At 41.2% G+C, this 20,647-nt stretch overlaps 1 protein-coding gene across 1 annotated transcript; it reads right to left on the bottom strand.

Annotated features, from left to right (window-relative positions):
* Positions 1 to 609: 609 nt before the first annotated feature.
* Shisal2b (shisa like 2B) lies at positions 610 to 18,721 on the bottom strand. The gene is made up of 3 exons (XM_021181116.2): positions 18,516 to 18,721; positions 13,307 to 13,464; positions 610 to 737 (listed from the first exon to the last, which is right to left on the bottom strand). Exons 1-3 carry the CDS (start codon positions 18,704 to 18,706, stop codon positions 610 to 612), a joined length of 477 nt encoding a protein of 158 aa, XP_021036775.1. The 5' UTR covers positions 18,707 to 18,721.
* Between the last annotated feature and the right edge of the window lie 1,926 nt (positions 18,722 to 20,647).

The following is a 20,647-nucleotide window of genomic DNA, read 5'->3' as shown; positions in this document are numbered from 1 at the left end:
ACACAAAAATTCTCAGAAACATTGATTTCTAAGAGACTTGAGACAAGACCAGCCACCAGGTTTACTTTCCCAGAATTAACAGTAACATCCTGTATTAAATGATTGTGAAATGTTGGTAATGAAACAAACCCACTTATTGTGCTTCACTGTGATTGGTTTGTCTCTCCACCGTTGCTAAACTCTTTATTTTGATAGAAAAGCAAAGCTTCATGCTGTACAGAAACTTGACACAGTAAACTTCTACCCATAAACAACAGAACCTTAGTGAGTGTCTAATAAATGAATTAACTAAAACTGCAGCTGGCCTTGCTTTGTGAGTGACAAATATGGGGAAAGTGATGTTAGCAGCTGATCTAAAATGTGTTCTTGCCGGGTGTGGTGGGCCAGACCTTAAATCTCAGCACTCAGGAGGCCCAGTCTGCATAGTGAGTTCCAGGATGGTCAAGGCTATGTATATAAAGTCTATATTTAAAACAACAACAAAAACCGTAACAAACAAAACAAATCCACAAATAAAATGCATTCTTTATTTTTATTTAACTTTTTTGTATTTTTTTTTCATTCTTAATGCTCCCTCTCTCAGGTAAACTTTCAAAACAGGGATTTTAACTAACAGGCAATATTGATTTGTGTTATATCCATTGTTTTCTCTTGAGTCCCATCATCAGCTTCATAGAAGGTCTCATTTGTTGAATTTGATACTGCATTGAGGCCTTTGGCTTTTCTGTTTATGTTGCCTGGAAATACACAAGACCAAATGAAATAATTAATCAAACTTACGACATAAAATTTGTCTTTTCAAAGTTTGTGCTCGAATTGTTATAATAGTATGGAAAATAGGATGTCCTGAAAATGTTATATAGATGAGTGAGAACCAAATCCATTCAGGATGATTTTGAGCCATGCATTGTGAAAGTGAAAGGAGATATTCCATCACAGGGGTACAAATTTCATTGCTATACTCTTTCTCCGGGCCTCTGTGAGAAAGCACAGATTTCACAAGGTGTTAACAATTTCAGGGTCACTCAAAGTGTGACTCCCTACTCTACATATAACTAGTAAGTAGACTGCATTAAAGCTAATCATAATAATTTTAAGACACTGAAGGCTTTGCCACCATAAGCAATTTGGATGTGAGGTTTTCTATTTGGTTTTTTTTTTTTATTGGATACTTTCTTTATTTACATTTCAAATGTCATCCCCTTTCCCAGACTCCCCTCCACAAACCCCTCATCTCATCCCCCTCCCTCTGCTTCTATGATGATGCTCACCCACCCATCTACTCACTCCTGACTCATCATCCTGGCATTCCCCTACACTGGGACATGAGCCTTCACAGGACCAAGGGCCTCTCATCCCATTAATACCAGACAAGGACATCCTCTGCTTCATATGCAGTTGTTGGCTTAATCCCTGGGAGCTCTGTGGGGTACGGTTGGTTGATACTGTTGTTCTTCCTGTGAGGTTGCAAACCTCTTCTGCTCCTTCAATCCTACAGTGGAATATATTGCTTGTCTCCATGTCTTATCATATCTAATTAATATGTGTCATGATAGAGTTTTAAACACTACCTACTGTGCTTATTAATGGATCAATTTATTACTATTTTACATTATTACTCAATTGATATTTTAAGTACTTAATTGTCCTAAAATAATATTATTATTTCTTTAATTTTAGCCATTCAATTAGTTCATGTTTCTTAAATGATTTTATCCCTTCTTATGTATCCTGTCTTATACATTGTTGAATTCACAAGGGGTATTTGGTCTTTGGAACTTGCAGTTGTGATACTAAACTTAAAGAGAGGAAGTGGGAAGGGTTTTAAAGAGCACATTCATTCCACAATCCAGTTCACACACTGCATGTAAGTCCATCCTAAGCCAGGGCTGGGGAATGTGCAGTCTTCCCTCACTAGCCCTTAAACTAACAAAGGAAGAAGTGGATTGTCCTTCTGTAGGTTGTTACTGGGCTTGTATCTTATACAAGCGTTTATTTAGGACACAAAGGTTTTGATGGGGGAGGGGGGCATCTGAAAACTTCAAACCTAATGCTGATTTATTGACTCCTGCGATGCTCACATACTTCCACTTATAATATTTGAATTAAACTTTCAAAACTGCTCTCTGCTTCAGCACAGAGAGCTGTGTTTTGTGTTCTTTACAGCAAAGGGGAACCTCAGGGTGTTATTTGCTAACCTAGCCATTTGGATGCTTGGAGTTGTCTCTATTCTGGCAGCTTTCATTTCCATTATACACATCTGTGGCAAACGCTGGAAGAATTCATGGAAACTGCCTACCGCTTTCTGACTTGTACAAGGTATGAAAATACATTCCAGTGTTAAAAATTCTGTGTCTGTCCACAGCTCTGTGAGAGCCCTGACTTGCCAGCCCTGGCTCATTACCTACTTGGCTTTCAGATCCTTCCAAAGGCGTTAGCTTATCAAGACTATTTCCTAGGTTGGCTTTGAAAACCAAAGTGATTACCCCTAACACAGCAATTTCCTATTCGAATGAGAAAAGATTGGTTGTAAACACCTGATGAACGATCCAGAATCTGGGATTGGGGGGTGGGGGGAGCCCAAAAACACTTTCAATGGATTCCCTCCAGCAAAGTTAAAGTAATTGGAGATATAGATGACAACCGGTAGAGCCCCAGTGAGGGCAGAGTCCCCTAACGTCCCCTGGGGACCATTTTAAGAGAAGCCCTCGCCTGCTTTTCCTAGTGTTCCTATCATAGAAACAAATTTCTTATCCATCCAAGTAGGGATAAGACCTTCTATCACATAGCTACAACACGGATTTGATTTTAAGTAAGAAATCTGTAATGCCATTGAAGTGCGGAGGATTTGCTACGCACAGAAAGGTTTTCTTATTAATTCCTGTTTCTTTAGTTGACTACAAATTGCCAACATCCACCAGCACAGTTCTTCCCTTCAGTCCCTTGTACTGAGCTTTCGTGTGAGCATCCTGACTTTATTTTAGTCTGGACATTATATGTACATCTTAGCCTTCCTTTAATCCTGGACATGATAGGCTGGCACTTAAAACTTTTGGCCTTTGGCCAATTTAAATCCAGTTTATCAAACAAAATTATACCTGCTCTTTTTGCAGCTATGATAACCTGCTTGTTCTGATAACAGCTAAACTTGTGTTTACTTCAGAACTGGTCCTCGGGGTCAAACTTACCGTGTAAGGGTGAAATTGGATCTTGGCAGCCATCTCAAAACAGGAAAATAGAGTCACAGGTCTTTGTCTCCTGGCCACACCTACCGGGCAGAATTGTGATGGATCTTTCTTGCTGTTATCAATCCTGCTTAGTATAATTTAGCATCTGCCCTGCCACCCTGGAGCCCTAAGCAGCTTCCAGCTGCTGACCTAGCTGGATAGCTTTGGGGAACAATCTTTGAATCTACACTCAAAGTCATGTTGTTGTTGTTGTTTTTCTCTTCTCTTTTTGGTATTTTTTTTGAAACAGGGTTTCCCTGTGTGGCCTGGGTTATCCTGGAACTCACTCTGTAGACCAGGTTGGCCTCAAACTCAGAGATCTGCCTGTCTCTACCTCCCAAGTGCCAGGATTAAAGGCAAGCACCACCACTGCCCGACTTGTTTTGTTGTTGTTTTGTGGTGGTGTTTGTTTTGATTTTTGAAACAGTCTCACTATGACTTAGGCTGACTTGGGCCTGGAACTTAGGTTCCTCCTGCCTCAGTGTCCAGGGATTAAAGGCCTGTGCAGCCAAGCCTGGCTAATCTCTACTAAATCTCTGAGTATTTAAGGATGAAAGACTGACTTCTGTTTTGCTTCCTGTTTCTGGTTTCAGCTTTGGCTGCTTGACCTTGTACTCTAAAGGGCACATTTAGCACTCACAAATGCTGCTGTCTGTTAAGTAATTTGGTTCTCTGCGTTCTAACTAAAACATCCTTAGGAACTCTCCGATTGATGTCTTAAATTGAAAGATCCTTTTTAGAACCCAGGAGAAGCTTAAATATTCTTTTAAATTTACATTTGTGTGTGTGTGTGTGTGTATGTGTGTGTGTGTGTGTGTGTGTGTGTGTGTGTGTGTGTGTGTATTTAGAGGCAAACTTGTGGGAGATGTGTCTCTCCTCCCACTGTGTGTATTCTGAGATCTAACTCAGGTCCTCAGGCTCAGCAGCCAGTGCCTTGACCTACTGACCTACTTTGTTTTCTGTTGCTGTGGTAAACAACAACTGACCTGATCAAAGGCAACTTGAGAATAAAAGGATTTATTTGGTTCATACTTACAGTTTCATCACTGAGGGAAGTCAGTGTAGGAACTCAAGGCAGAATCCGTGGAGTAAGGCTGCTCGCTGGCTCACTCCCTGGCTCATGCACCACTATCTCGTTTGCCCAGGCTGACCTGCCTAGGAATGGTGCTGCCAACAGTGGGCTGGGCCCTCCCACAGTCATCAATAGCCAAGACAGTTTCTCAGAGACATGTCTGCAGGCCAGCATGATCAAGGAAGTTCCTCATCAATTGAGTCTCCATGAGTGAGTAGCTTTTTATGACAGTGTATCTAAATTATTCTATTTTCTATGACTACCACAATGAATTCTTTAAAAGCTTTTGTGAAATAAAATACTGCCAAGTAGAGTCAGCAGTACAATTTAATGAGTTTTCAGCATTTTTTTTCTGAGTATTAAGTATTTAGTAAAGTGGCTCCCAAAGTTATCTATAAATTTACTATAAAACCATCAAAATATCACTTGACGGTTGTAAAAATTTTAAGAGTGTGATTCAAAAGTTCATTTGGAAACTTAAGAAGCATTGCACACAAAAGGCCAAGATGTTCTTAAAAGAAGCTTAATGGTAAGAAGGAGACAGGGCCTTGATGCTAAAATAATGTAACAGCAGTAACTTTAAAGTCTATCACAACAAGAATAATCAGAATGAATAACTGAACAGAACACAGTCTAAAAACAGACCTTAGTACATGTAACAATTTGTGACAAACCACTATTTAGGTTGACAACGGAAAGATAGATTAACTAATAGATATTGGACAACTGACTCATCTGGAAAATAAAAAAGGCAGATTTTTTTTTTTACTTCACTTCTAGAAAGTTATGAAAGGTTTAAGTATATAAAAACAGTAGGAAAAAAAAACCCCTGCAGTCTATGAAAAAATGAACACCCTCATAGAAAATGTATAAAAAGTAAGTAGTACACTACAAAAAAATAATAGTAAGAATATCTGATTAGATAGATTTGAAAAAAATACTATTTTTTATGGAATTAGTAAAATAGATACTTTTAAATAATAATCCCAAAGGACACAGAGATTGTGGAAAAGTACGTAAATATGAGTAGTAATTTTTCTGGAGGGCAGATAGTAAATATACTCACAGCTTTTGATATGTGTGAGCACTCAGAGCAGGGGTTTCTGCTAAGGATTTATGCTAAGCAAAATATTTATGTGTTCAATGTATCTGTAAGATAATGGTAGAAGTGGAAGTTAGTAAGTGGAAGTAACTTAATTAAGTATGGTGTATCTACTGTCCGATGCTATGTATTGTAATACTAAATTCTATACCCGAAGGTCTAGGCTTTTGTTGTGCAAACCTTGTTCCTTGATTTTAAAACTATTGGTTAAATAAAATTGGTTATAGCCAATTACTGGAAAGATTAGAGGAAGGTGAGTTTAAAGTGACCTGGTTGGAAGAGGAGGGACAGGTGGAAGGGGAGGGAGGAGGAAGCTGCCATGCAGGGAGAGAAACCATGAGCACATGGCCAGGAGAAACAGCAAGTATCTGGGGTATAACTGGGAAGGTAGCCTGGCCTGCAGTTAGAAGAGTGGATTAGGGGTGACCACCCCCACCCCAGTAATTGTCAAAGGCAAACAAAATAACCACAACCTGAGTCTCATTTATTAGTAAGCTAGTCAAGGACAAGCTTAGATTGTTTTTACTTTAATCTATACTTGATTTCTAAACATTGTTACCAAGTGAAATTTTGTGTGTGTGTGTGTACGTGTGTGTGTGTGTGTGTACGTGTGTGTACGTGTGTGTGTGTGTGTGTGTGTGTTTCCTGGAGGGGAACAAAAAGGTGCTCCCAAAGTGATGGGCAAATTTCAAGTGGGCATTGGATACAGTTTAAGAGAGTTTGCTCAGTGGAAGGAGAGATGGCTTAGTGGCAGGAGTGCTTCCCGTGCAATCATAAGGATGTGAGTGTGGATCCCAGTGTTCACGTACGCCAAGGTCCTGCATATGCTTGTGCTCTCAGCACTGGAGAGGATGGAGCTGGAGGATCACTTGAGCCTCCTGGCCAACATGCTGCCTAACTGTAGCATCAGTGATACACCATTATCCAAGGAAGTAACACAGACCCAGATACAGCAGGACGGACACAGAAGATGTCTTCTCCTGGCTTCTGTATGCAATGCGTATACACTGCACACACAAACACATATATACTCATAAAAAAATTAAAAATTAAAAATTGTCCACTGACCATTATAAGATCATTCATGGATCAGAATAAACAGTCATAATAATGTTTTAAAATCCAAGAGACCATACTGAGATTATAATGAATAGACCATCCCAATCCTATGGTTAGAGTTCATGTGTTCCTCTAAAAGTCAAATGAAATTAAACTGAAAAGTTATAGTAGAGTTGAGGAGCTTAGAATGTGGTGAGACCATAAGAGTTCTCACCTTCTGGGTGGAGTTAGAATTCCTACAGAAAGGGTGGAGGGAACTAGCTAGCTGCTTCTTGCCCACTCTCTCCCTGCTCCACAAGGAGACTCAGCATCATGGCATGCACCATCTCAGAAGCAGACAGCAGCTCTCACCCAGTGCCGAATCCACTGCCGTCTTATCTTAGACTTCCCAGCCTCTGGGATTGTAAAAAGTAACTTCTTTTCTTTACAAATTTTATAGTCTAAACTATTTTGTTTCAGTGACACAAAGGACTAAGATAAACAGCAGAGCAGTGAAATAAATTTTAAAGCCGTAAGAGGTTGGAAAATTGTCATTTACAAATATCATAATAACAGTTGTCAAAAAAATCAGTGGCTGGGTGAGAATTTACAGAAGAAAAGAATATTTTCATGGTTTCAGAGATCTCCCTGCAATCAAGTTAATAGCACTAATAATCAGGCCAACTAAAAATCTCTGCTGCCTGGGGTACTTTGATACTATAACTTCTGTGCGTTCCTGTAAAAGAGAAAACAGACAAACAGAAATTGAGGAACACTGCACAAAATATCTGGCTTTTTCTCTTCAAAACTGCCAGGGGGCATAAAAGAAAAAGAAAGGCTGAGAATTAGGATCAAGGAAAGAAGAAATAAAACTATAAAAATGTAATTCTGGGCCAGATCCATGATTAGAAAAATTAACTATGGAGATTGGGAAGCATTAATATACACCCCAGAGTGTATGTTGCTGCACGAGTGTTGTGGTGGCTAGCTTGGACATGTGGACAGGGTTCACACAAGAGGAAGGATCTTTTGTTCCTAGGAAGTGCTATGGGTTTTATAGTTTAAAAGTCATGCCACTCAGAGAACATGCAGAAAGTACCAACGATAGAACCAATGAAGCAAAAGAGTGAAAAGAGTCAGTTAACCTGCCGAGAGATATACAAATGCTTCATAGACTCCATGGAACTCTTCTCTCTGAGAGTGAAATGATACCAACAGTAAAAGCCACAGCACTGTGTGAAGTAAGAAATGGGTTAAATGATGACAGAGAGCTCATTCATTGGCAAAGAAAGACAGCAATTCTGTTTTGTTTTCTTAAAAGAGACAGGGGGAAGGGAGCAGGAAGGACAGAGACAGGCAGACAGACAGATGCTAAACAAACAGACAGATGCTAGATAGATAAGACAGACAGACACATCCCCATTATATAACCTAGGCTTGCCTCAAACTTATGCCAATCCTGCCTTACCCTTCTGAGTGCTGGGATCACAGACAAAGGCTGCCACGCCCCCTGCTTCCCAATTTGCTTTATGTGATATATGTATATATAGAAAAATCTCCCTGCAGGATGCAGACCGCAGTGCTGACATCTTCCACTCTTGTGCTGAGAGCATTTGTCTCTCAGTATTTTCAGTGTTTCTACAATGAACATGAGCAGAGAGAAAAACCTTACCTTCTGAGGAACTGAGAGCATCTTTTAAGAAGAAACACAAGACCATTTCAAGTCAAAGACTCAATTTGCACATAGGCACAGTAAATGATTCTGTGATTTTGTTTCCAATTTACTTTCTCTGTATTGTATACGCAGTTTTGTTTTTCACCTAGGTAGCTGTGTCTTACTGCCAATTTACCTCTCCCTTTTCATTTCTACTTTCCACCTTTCCAAGTCAAGCACCAAGTTCCAACTTGAGGGTGTTTTTTGTTCCTATCCCATTTTATTATTTCTTCCTAGTCATTTTTCTAACAGTGACTTTCTAATTTTCATCAGGAACACTACTTCTCTTGAGTCCCTGACATTGATCATCACCCGCCCCCCTCCACAGGACCTGCTCAGAGCCTCGGGAGGTTTTGCTTTATCTTCCTGAAGCAGCAGTTTTACTTGGATGTGGGTCACAGTTGTCATTATCAGAGCAGAATACACATCACACTATGCAGTCAGTTGAAAATTCCCATCACATTTAAAAGCAAAATGAGAGAGAATTCAGTGCGAAAGCTCACAAGGCTTACAGTAGACCTTTCCCACTGTAGTCCTGAGACTGCTGAAGCCTTGACTTCTTCTCTGATATGCCCAGAAGCACCTCACTATGGAAACATTTGAAACGTGGAGACCTACGGGCATCGTCTCTGACTGTGCCACCATTAACCATGATTATTCTCCCACAGCCTTGGATGAGCCCTCACCCTTAGGACTGTCTGCACACAGCCATCTTTTGCTTGGGAACTTCCTGTCTGAGGCAAAAGCAATACAAGCCACAGTGCTCTTCCAAATACTGCTATTTGAAATGTGCATAATCCCCAAACATAACAGTGTTAAAAGAAGAGAACAGCCACAAGATACAACTTAAAAGTCCATCAATTGCTCAGCAAGAGGAGTTCTGTACAGCACGGGCAGCAAAGTTTATGCCACTAACATCTGTAGCCCTGGCCAGAAGAGACCTACCTGCCTTTCTAAGATCAGTTTCAAAGACTGTAAAACCCTAAGCTGTATACATTTAAAATTGAAATACAACTGGGCGGTGGGGGTGCACGCCTTTAATCTCAGCACTTGGGAGGCAGAGACAGGCAGATTTCTGAGTTCGAGGCCAGCCTGGTCTACAATGTGAGTTCCAGGACAGCCAGGGCTATACAGAGAAACCCTGTCTCGAAAAACAAAACAAAACAAAACAAAAACTAAAATTGAAATACAATAGAATAGGAAAAATCCTGGCAGTAATCTGTAATTAGCCTATTTTAGACCTACACCGACATAATCTACAGAAAAGAAAAGACTCAGAACCCTATATCCATTGTTAAGAACACACTTCCTCCTACCCATTCAAATTGCCTGTAATGAAAACAATCTCCATTATGAAAATTAATCTAAATTAATCTAAAATTAATCAGACTTTCCAACAGAATGTCCTATTGCCCCTGCCTCTCAGGCAGGAGAAATTCACTGTTTTCTTAGAGTCCTCAGCTATGTAACTATGTTGTCATCTTTCCATGTAGCAGAAAGTCTGTGTTTCGACACTCCTGATGTGCTCTGAAACTGCTTGCTATCTCCTAGGTTACATTAGACTTCTTAAAACTTTTTTTCCTGTTTATGCTGTATGTGAAGACAACCAAATAAAAATTGGTGATAAATGAAAAAAAAAAAGAAAATTAATCTAAATAGTCTTCTCCAGGGAAGAACACACCAATTGGTTATCTAATGCCAAATGTTCATCCCTGAAAACATACATACATGTAACATTATACAGACTGAGCAGGTTATACTTAAAGATTTAGGAGTGTGCATGCAAGCATGTGTGTGTGTGTGTGTGTGTGTGTGTAACAACATTGTGAGAACAATCAATGAAGAAAGAGGACATGAGTTTGAAAGGGAGCAAGGAGGAGTAGTGGGAGGAAAGGGAAGGGAAATTACGTAATTTTAATCTCAGAAAATAAATAATTTTAAGAAATTAAAATAATGTGAGATGAATTTTTAAGAGATAATGTTGAAAGAAAAGGGTTCTAATGGGTGAGATCAACTTTCCTCAGATGTACAATTTACACACCTAATTAATCATGGAAACAATTCCTATGCCTACAACCCTTAACACTCTCCTTAAATGTCATAATATTCTTAGCTTGTCTTTCCCATGGCTTGAACAAGGTATCACTTGTTAGGTGGTGGAAACACTGAAATGGAAGACTAATATTTAACAAAGTGAACAATGATTAATTTTCACTTCAAAGGGTTCAGGAGGAACCCATTTCCAACAGCATATAGATTTCTTATTTTGTGCCCTGAATTGTGATTTAAAAAAAAAAAAAAAAAAAAACCAACCCACAAAACCAAAATTACCTCCTTTGAAAGCAACAGTAAGGAACTGGTTACTTTACATTCTATATGCTGTTTTCTAATATATAATATATGCTTATATATATGTGTGTGTATGTGTGTGTGTATGTATTTATATATGTATGTATGTATGTATGTATGTACCAGACTCAGGACAGGTATATTAAATTAACTTTCCTACCCTGGCACATATATTTTTGTGAAGAACAAAGTGGGGATATTTCATTGCAAGAAAGCAGTCTCATCTAACTTTATTAAAGTTAACTGCATTACGTTTTAACTTCATTAAAAGGCTTTGTCCACTAAATAGCAAAAAAAAAAAAAAAAAAAAAAAAAAAAGCCAAATCTGAATTGGCATGCTTCTGGATTCTGGATTCACAGAGCAAACATGAAACAGAGTTTTGCATTTTTCCTTGAGCTAAACCAGAAAAAGTAACCACTTTTATTTATCACAGAGTATTATATAGAAGACACACTCAATGCACACTGGATGACTGCAGCAGTGACTAGACCTGATCTGTGTTTCACAAAATACATTCCTGAGATCAGTAAAGATGTAGGACTAGTCACGTTAATTTAATCCAGAAATGTTTGAGCATTATAATCATCAGGCATATCACAGTGAATAAATGTGGCAAAAAAAATTACTTTGCTGGAACTCAGGTTTTAGAGTGTAGAAAAGTTATAGATAACAGAGAGATAAGTAACTAGATACTAGTTAAGTCAACTGCATTGCATGTTAGTGGTAAATGCTTGGGGGGAAATTGAGTAGGAAGAATGGAAGAAGCCTTAAGAATGCAGGTAAGGAGGAACTCCCACAGGGAGAATTTCTCAGGAAAGAGTTAAAAACACTGTAAGTCACAAAGCAGTCTGAGGAAATGGTGGTAGCACACACCTGGGCCCTGACTGAAAATCTTAAAGAATGGCAAAGGGGCTGAGGTCAGTTGGCAAAAGAGATTAGGAAAAAAAAAAAAAAAGACCTAGAGGGTAGACCACAAAAGGCCACTGCAAAGAGTTCTATCAGTTGAGAGGGCTGGGGGAATATTTGAATTTGAAGGGTAACTTAGATTTTAACAGGCTGTACTGGCTAGTTTTGTGTCAACTTGACACAGGCTGGAATTATCACAGAGAAAGGAGCTTCAGTTGGGGAAATGCCTCCATGAGATCCAGCTGTGGGGCATTTTCTCAATTAGTGATCAAGGGGGAGATCCCCTTATGGGTGGTGCCATCTCTGGGCTGGTAGTCTTGGTTCTATAAGAGAGCAGGCTGAGCAAGCCAGGGGAAGCAAGCCAGTAAGAAACACCCCTCCATGGCTTCTGCATCAGCTCCTGATTCCTGACCTGCTTGAGTTCCAGTCCTAACTTTCTTTGGTAATAACAGCAGTGTGGAAGTGTAAGTTGAATAAACCCTTTCCTCCCCAACTTGCTTCTTGGTCATGATGTTTGTGCAGGAAAAGAAACCCTGACTAAGACACAGGCTCACTAGGACTGCTCTGTGGACAGTAGGCAGGAGCAGAGGAAGAGGAAGGTCCAGGGGCAGAGAAGCTGCGTTGGTAACAAGGTACCTAGGTGATTCTTGGGCATCGAAAAAAATCGGAACCATGGTTTAAAATCATCTAAGCAAATGAGACAATAACTACCTTTACAGTCTAATTATGTGATAACCACCAATCAATCACATACATGATTGTGCTCATGGAGAAACTGGGTCAAAGCTGCCTGGACTAAATTCAGCTCTGAGCCTGTCAATTTGGCCCCTTGATCCCAGTGCTTTGGGAAGAGAACTCCAGAGGGATCCATCTTGCCGTACCACGGCTGGGGGATGGGGGGTGGGGGGTGGGGCAGGATTCTTCTTTCTCCCCAGAGGAGACTCGATCTAATGCAGGCACTTGGTGAGGGTGACATATTTGACAAGATCACAAGGCAGGGACTTCATAAACATGACAGATTCTATCTTCAGCTAAAATAATTTTTAAAAGATTTTCCTTTTCTTTTTAAATGGGAGCAATAAACACTCTATGCTATTCTAAAAATGGCAACATAGGTCCTGTGTGTGTGTGTGTGTGTGTATTTACCTACATGTTCTTTAATATATATTCTGAATATACACATGTCAACATTTAAGATTAGTGTTTCCTAATACCCTAATGGAAATCAGTTTCCACAAAATTTTGATAGTTTATAATGACAACAACAATATCTGTATACTACTTTATAAATGAGGCAATAAGGAGACACAGAGGAATCTCTGTATAAATTATGCCTAAAAATCTCTTTCTACTTTATAGTTACACCTTACACATACACATACACCAATAGCATTAATTAGTTTGTAGGCTACTCAACAGCAGAGAACAGTCTATTTGTTTTTCAGATTTTTTTAAAGCACCTCTGAATTCTTTTAGATTCCCCCTTGATTCTTCATACTAGGTACCAGTTGGACAATTGACTGACCAGTCCAGAATAAAATACCAAGAGCATCCTGTTGGGAGTTTTGTTGTTTTGTGTATTTGACTTCCTTGGTTCCACAAGAACATCAAACTTTAATGTTACAAGAGGATTAATTATTGATAAGTAAACCGGAATTACATATATGAAATAAGATGTCCCTGAGGGCGTTTATACTCTGATAGTTTCCATTGAATACTATTTCCCGACAATATCCTGTCACTTAAAACTGGTTCAGTGTGAATTCTTGCGAGGATACATTGTAAGGTGAATCTTTAAACAAGATTCATTTTGAACAGTGTGACCTGTTGCCCATCTTAGAGTTATTCTTTTGGCTATGGTACAGGTAGTTAACTACAAACAACAAATTTAGCTTACCTTCTAGAGTAGAAGATGTCTCTAGGTGCTGAAGTTTAAGGCCATTGTCTAATCTTTGAGGTTTTGTGTACAGAAATAAGTAGCAAAGGACACAGACACTGATGATAAAGGCAAGTAAGACAAGGGCAGCGATTCCCAATCCAATCAGAGCACCAATACTGGGGAAACAGAAAGAAGTCATGTCATCCAAACTGCCACACAGGCAAACTGGAACGAAGAATTCACTGTTCATTCTTGTTCTCATTAATTCATAACCAAATTCTGTCTTACCATAAACTATGCATGATCGAAATTTTCATCTTGAATTCTTGATACATTTTGTTTATAGTATGTAAGAATCTTTAAAATTTGTATGTTAATATCAGTGTGACATCTATGAGATAGTACAAAGGTCACATGAGTCTTTAAGAACTTCGTAAATATCTCAGTCCAATGAATCAAGTTAATCAGATAAATACCACACCTTAGAAAGATCAATTTTGCAAGCAAAACATAAACAGGAAAATACTTCCTTCTGTAAGAGTCAGGAAACACATATATCAGAAATATAAAACTTTTCTCTTAGAGATATCTATGAAAGACACCACTTATTAATATACTGCCAAGGAACAGCCTCAGCTTAGAGAGGGGTTCTAAGGGAAGGGTGTTTGGGAGTCATGAAAAGAATGACTCAAAGTCAATTATGTGGTACAAACTGACAGCCTTGTGTTCTGCTCCTGCTGGCTCTCCAGACAGCTCATCAAGATAGCTCAGCTCTCTGAAGGGGACTGAAGCCCCATAGGAGGAACATCAGTATAAACTAACCAATACCCCTAGAGCTCCTTGGAACTATACCACCAATCAAAGACAATCAAACACATGGTGGAACTTGTGGCTCTAGCTATATATGTAGGATGGCCTAGTCGGTCATCAATGGGAGGAGAGGTCCTTGGTCCTGTGAAGGTTCTATGCCCCAGTATAGGGAATGTCAGGACCAGGAATGGGAGTGGGTGGGTTGGGATGCAGGAGGCGGGGATAGGGGATTTTCAGAGGAAAAACTAGGAAAGGGGATAACATTTGAAATGTAAATAAAGAAAATATCTAATTAAAAAAAAAGATAGCTCAGCTCTCAAAGATCATAGCCCAGTCTTTTATTTACATATCAATTCAATCAACCACCCCAATTTCCCTTTTGATTATCAGCATTTTATGGCCTTAGCCCCTTGATTCTTAGAAAAAGACAAGTACATTTTTAAAAAATGTAACAGTAAATTCAGAGGTCTGCCTAATTTTGTAAACACAGACAATAAGCTAGTCAGATGGGGTCTGGCTCTGAGATCATCATCCATCCTGAGCCTAAACTAGCTCTGTCCCAGGCTGACCTTGAACTCAGGAATCTGGTAACTTTTGCACAAACAATAAACTTAGCTGTGTGGGATCTTGCCCCATAATCTCCACTCCCCAAATCTTTCCTTAGTATCTTTCTGACAAACTGGCTCATAGTGCGGCTGTCTCTGTTCTTTTAGGTCCATGACGCTCCTCATATAATTCATCCTGCATCCTTATATTTTGCAGAGTTGAGAAGTTCTGTTTATATATTTTTTTTAATTCATGTTTTCAGGGTTCTTTCCCACAGCCTTAAGGGTTGTCCTGAACATCTCATCATTTACTACTTTTGTGGCGGACATCAGACATACCCTTTCCTCTTGAACTCATGCTGTCTCTGACTATCATGGACTCATTAAATTTAGCAGAGAGAACGTTCTTCAATAATCTTTGCAGGGAGAATATTCCTAAAGGAGGAACATAAAGTAAGTCATGTTCATTATTATACAAACAAGCCTCATGCCTAGCAACCATCAACACTCATGGAGGCCCATGCCTTGCTGACTCTGCTCCAGGGATAGGAACCATGTCACCTTATCTCTTCCATGGCCACGCAGGACTTGACGATATACAAAGCCACAACCATTGCATAAGAGAAGAGAGTTTAGTTAAAAGAAAACTGGTTTCAGAATGCATCTGAAATTCAAGTCTGAGATCTTCCTGCCTAGCACCAGGAAAGAAGCCCATGTCCCTTCCTCCAAAGGTCAAATGTGCCCTCAACTGTCATCTCCCCTGCATCACCTTTGTAATCATTCAATATGTGGTTATACATTTGGCTAGACACTAAAGTAGTAGGTTTTTATAAACGTGTGCACTTCGTACTATCAAGTAAGAGAGGGGATTTGAAAAAGCAGCGTTGTGCTGAACTGTACGCAGACTTGTGTCTTTGGAGTCATGTGGAAACAGCCATAATTAGATGTTAGGCTATTCAAGAGCAGATTTCAGCCAGTTGTGAACACTTTAAGTATTTAGTTTATAGAAAACATTCAACAGATGAAAGTAAATACTAATTAACTTATGATTGATCTGCCTGTAGCAATTTGGAATGCACATCACTGAGAAATAATGATCTCAGTCTTCATTATCTTCCTGGCTTGTCTTCAGGCTTCTGCTTTCTCTCAGGGATCAGGCCCTAGCAAGCTTGACTTTAGCAAAAGGGAAAGGGGGAGTTTGATTGAGGACACTAGGAGTGCCACTGCTTTGGGAGAAGGAACAGTATTGAAGGTGACAGGCTGTTTACTCCATTCTCAATTGATCTGATGTGATAAAACTGGCTTGCACACAAGAGCTTGTCTCCTGAGCTGCAGACAACATGGATACAAAGTTCCAATTCTCACACTTGATTTATTAACTGTCCCAGACATCCCTGCATATAGGGAAGACTGGGGACTTGTATGGCAGAATCGAAACAGAGTTATATATTTGAACCTGGAGGCTACCATGCTGGCTGTCCATTGCTCTAATAGGATTAGAGAAAGAAAAAAAAAAAAAAAAAACCCTTGCACCTTGCGTTCTGCAGACTGTATCCAGGAGGGTTAGGTTCACTTTCCTATACACAGACGTGCAAGAAAGCAATCTATGATTTTGTGCATAAAGCAGATAGTTGAGGCATGTGGACAGATCCCTGAAATGAGAAACCCAGTTGCTGAAAAATAATTTTCAAAGTAAAAAGTGACGTAGTAAATTAAAATGTGCTAACCTAATGAAACGGAGCGTATACATCATGAATGTTTAAGGCATGAGGCTTTAAAAGACTCCACAGTGTGGAGGAAACCCCAAAGGCACGTTGACTCTGCTGCAGCACCATGGCCCCATATTACATAAGCATTGCTTTGTCCCTGAAGACCTCCACGTAACGATGGAGATCCAGGAGTCCCTTAAGATGGTCATGTCAACAAATACTTATTCAGCATTCATTCATGGATGGCCCTGCTAAATAAGCCTCATTTTCTTAAGACCTGGAAAAGGTTACTGAAGTAGACTCTTTGAGTTTAGAGTCTTAGAAGGGCAGGGAAGAAATGAATGGAGCAGACACTGGAAAGGGAGAATTGTCCTTCTTCCTAGCATTCCACTGTTAGAAAGTGTGAGAAGCTGTCAGCACATCCATATAGCCATTCTCCTACTTAGCACCTGCCCTTGCCTCAAGGTAGCTCTGGCTGCCTGTCTCTAGCAGCTGTGGAATCTCAGTTCCAAAGCTACTGACTTCTGTAATATGTTTCACAGTTGGAGTATTTTAAATTAGGATCGAAGAGCAAAGAATAGAAGAGAAATGAAGCTCTCATAAATTTACCCTCCTGTGGCGTTTCCAGAGCTCAGCAATTCACAGGAACCCCTGGTTCAATGTTACCAACTGATGCCCCCAGTTAAAGTGATTTTCCTATTTCCCCTGACACTGGACTATCTGTTTTGTCCTGATGAAGATAGACCCCAGCAGGCTGATCCCTCCTTTGTGTTCTCACAAACCTCAGGAAGGTTCAATGGCCCCTTCTGCTTGTCACTGTGGCATCTAGAGAGATCTGAAGATCTTGGGCACCATTTCCAATAGAGTTTGATTTGGGCATTGTCAGGCTCAGTTGGCACTAATTCTACCCTCATCAACACCTTCAAACACTCACAGATGAATGACTGACTGAGCTTGTCTGGAAAAGCCCAGATAACAGGGCAGTCCATCACTTTCTTCCCCCAAATAATCTATTGAGGACAAAATAAGTTGACATAACTTTCTGCCAACTTTGTCCTACTTTGTTTGCTATTGATCTGACATGTGTGTCTAGTTCTGGATTATAATGAGAAAGTGACGTGATAGTAACTCATGCTAGCTAATTCTCTCTCTCTTCCTGCCTCCCCCTCCTCTACACACACGCACACACACACACACACACACACACACATGCTCACACACACAATTTATGTTAGGAGTGTAAGTTCTTTCCTATAATATTAAAATTCCATTCATTCTGTACACAAAAGAAAAGAATCAAGTTTAAAGTTTCTAAGTTTGCAGTCTTCTAGAGGGAGCATTTCATTGTGAAAACAGCATAAAGTCTGAACAGAAATAAGCGGGGGTGGGGTGGGGGGGCGCTTTAGGAAAAAGAATCAAGAAAGGCTTGTCTTTGAAAAGTGACCAGACGTCAAGCCGTGGTCAAACGGTTCAGTTGCGAGGGAAGGGTGTCTAGAAAGGACACACTGTGTAAGCAAAGCAACTCAAGCTCTTCCTTCCGTGCTGGACCCTTCAGTCCGGTTGTGCAGTGTCATTGTTCTAACCGCTGAGAAGAGCAAGTTGTAAAGCCCAGTTGTATGTATGCACCTACTCAAGCCAACACACACACACACACACACACACACACACAGAGAGAGAGAGAGAGAGAGAGAGAGAGAGAGAGAGAGAGACCCCAGCTGCTCAGTGACTCTAAGTACTCCTCTGGTCCAATGCCTCAGCCTGGGTTGCAAAGAAGCGTCCTTTCCATTCAAATATACCAAATCAACAAATACCTGAAGAGGAATTAAAACCTCCAGTCTTGTTAGTAGAGCTTCCAGCTCATCTCACAAGCAGTGGTCCCTGGGGGGGGAGCCTGGGATATATACAGGGTTCTCACTTGTCTCCAGGGTTCCCTGCAGAAACCATTCAGAAATCTGGCGCCTTGGCACGAGGACTTGAACCCAGCGGGAGCTAGGAGACCTCCCTGATTCCAGCTTTGTGTCTTCCACTGGTCACTTTCCCAGGGCTAGGAGTAGGTTGCGTTGCCCTGCCTTGCCCTGCCCTGCCCTGCCCTGCCCTGCCCTGCCCTGCCCTGCCCTGCCCTGCCCTGCCCTGCCCTGCCCTGCCCTGCCCTGCCCTGCCCACCTGAGGCTCCACATGTAGCTGTGCTTGTAGGGGAAGTAGCTGCCCGGCTCGCTGCAGCAGTACTTGAGGTCTGCGAAGCCGCAGCAGTAAAGCAGCGCGGCCCCATCGCCGCGCCGCGGGCACTGGAAAGGCTCCACGAAGCTGCGGTTGAGGCTGTAGTAGCCCGAGCACAGGCGGCTGCTCTGGCTCATCGCCGGCGGCCGTGCGCAGGATCCTGAGGTGCGAGCGATGTGTGCTCGGACTGCGCTCGTCCCAAGCCCAAGCAACCTTGGGCGCCTCCTGCGATTTGGGTTCCAAGTGCCTGGCACTCAGCCTCTGAGCCCTCTCCGCTCTATCTCCCGCTGTCCACAAGGTGCCGGAGCGCTCTGCTCTCACCGCTGGGTCTGGTCTCTGAGTGGTCCCTTTCTCTGATGGCCCAGCCCTCTGTCTCTTCTCCCTCTCCGGAGCTCCGACTGTTTTCTTTGCTCTCTACAGACTCCCTTCCACTTTCATTCTCTTCATCACAACCTGTAGCAGTCTTCACTCCACATCAGAAGAATCTCTGTAGAGGGAACAGCAGAGGTGGCCTTGGGTGCAGTTTACACAGGTACAGCCAAAGTGTCACGGCACTTTGTTTGCACAGTGACATGGCAAATGGGGTCTGGCTTGCAAAGGCTTTACCTGGGTGGACTACTGATCCAGGTTGGGGAGCAGGCTAGTAAAAGGGCTTCTGATTAGCTTTAGTGAGAGTACAGGGTGTTCAAAGTCAGGTAACAACATTCTCTTAGAAAAATTAACTGTGGGTGTTTAAAAAAAAAATACAGCGGCACCCCCACTTTCACCTAAACTACATGGAAAAGGGAGGAAAGTCAAGAGATGGTGGAAAAGAAAGTGAGAAGCTTCCAGAAAGTGAAGCAGAAAGGGGGAAGACATTCAGTCACTTCTGAAGTGCAGAAACCACTTTTTCCTTTGATTTTCATTTTCCTAAGTGATTTGTCCAGTCTTTTGAAATAACATTAGCGATGTGTCCTTGTTGTAGCAAGTCAAACAATACTGCGGGGGGGGGGGGGAATAAGAACAAAAATAACAATAGCTTTCACTCGAAGCTAGTGCCTGCAGAATTTCCAGGGCAGAGCACTGTTCCTTTTCAAATTCTGCTTCCTTCCTTTGGCCAGGGGCTTGATTGGAAGGCAGACATCATGAACTTGTGTGCTGGATATTTTTATAGTCTTATAAATATTCCCGAGCTATGCTCTGGGACACAGCTACTTGGAGGCAGTTTGATTTTTTCCAATTTGTTTTTAAACCTTGTTAGGCAGGGCCAGCGTGGGCCTGGGGACTACATTTTCCCCTACAGTATTGTAGAATACTTTTTGAATATTCTAGTCCATGCGTTCAGAATCGCAAAGCTTACCAGTGGCGGCAGACCCCACCACCTCCAGATCTGTTGGAACTTTATACTTGATCTTAGCCAAAAAGCCTAGAATCCATCTGCAGGAACTTTAAAGACCATTCTCTCTACTCTTTTCAATGTTTCTTTCCCCAGCCTCAGACAGCTTCCTTCCCTATGTATACAGATCACTACTAAGCTGAACATTCTTGTACCTTCGAAGCTAGACTATAGGTCATCTGTCCTCTTACCCAATTCTCTCCTCTCTGGAACCATGTTCGATACCACCCATGGCTTCCTGGATTCTCAGCTCACATTCTCAGAACCAACAGGACTTCACCTGAATCTCACCCACGCTGCTCAGTAGCTATGCTTGCCACAGGGCAGGAGGGTGGGTAGGAGGATCCTCACAAGGCTTCCTTCACCTGTTTCCACTTAGACGCCACATCCTGCAGTGTGTGATATCTATGGCCAGGACCCATTGTGTTGTGGTATTTGTTTCTTTTGTTGTCTAGAGCTGGGAATTCAATCTGGTTTCTAGCATTCCACAGACTCAGCCAGAGATTGGACCCAATTTAGTTAGGTCTGGGCTTGGTCTCTCTCATAGAAATACAGTTCTATCACATGCACAGGAAGGCAAAAGAAAGTAGTGGGCACAAAAGAGAAAAACGAGGCAGAGAGGAGTAATAAACAAGGGTTTGACTAAATGTTGAGGGATTTGTGGTTTTTGTTTGAGCTCTTTCTTGCACCTTCATTCTTTTGA

The sequence above is a fragment of the Mus caroli genome, unplaced genomic scaffold (genome assembly GCF_978045245.1).
Source record: "Mus caroli unplaced genomic scaffold, Mus_caroli_1 scaffold_15, whole genome shotgun sequence".
Taxonomy (NCBI): Eukaryota; Metazoa; Chordata; class Mammalia; order Rodentia; family Muridae; genus Mus; species Mus caroli.
The sequence above is the reverse complement of the archived record's forward strand: the minus strand, read 5'-3'. Positions and strand labels throughout refer to the sequence as shown.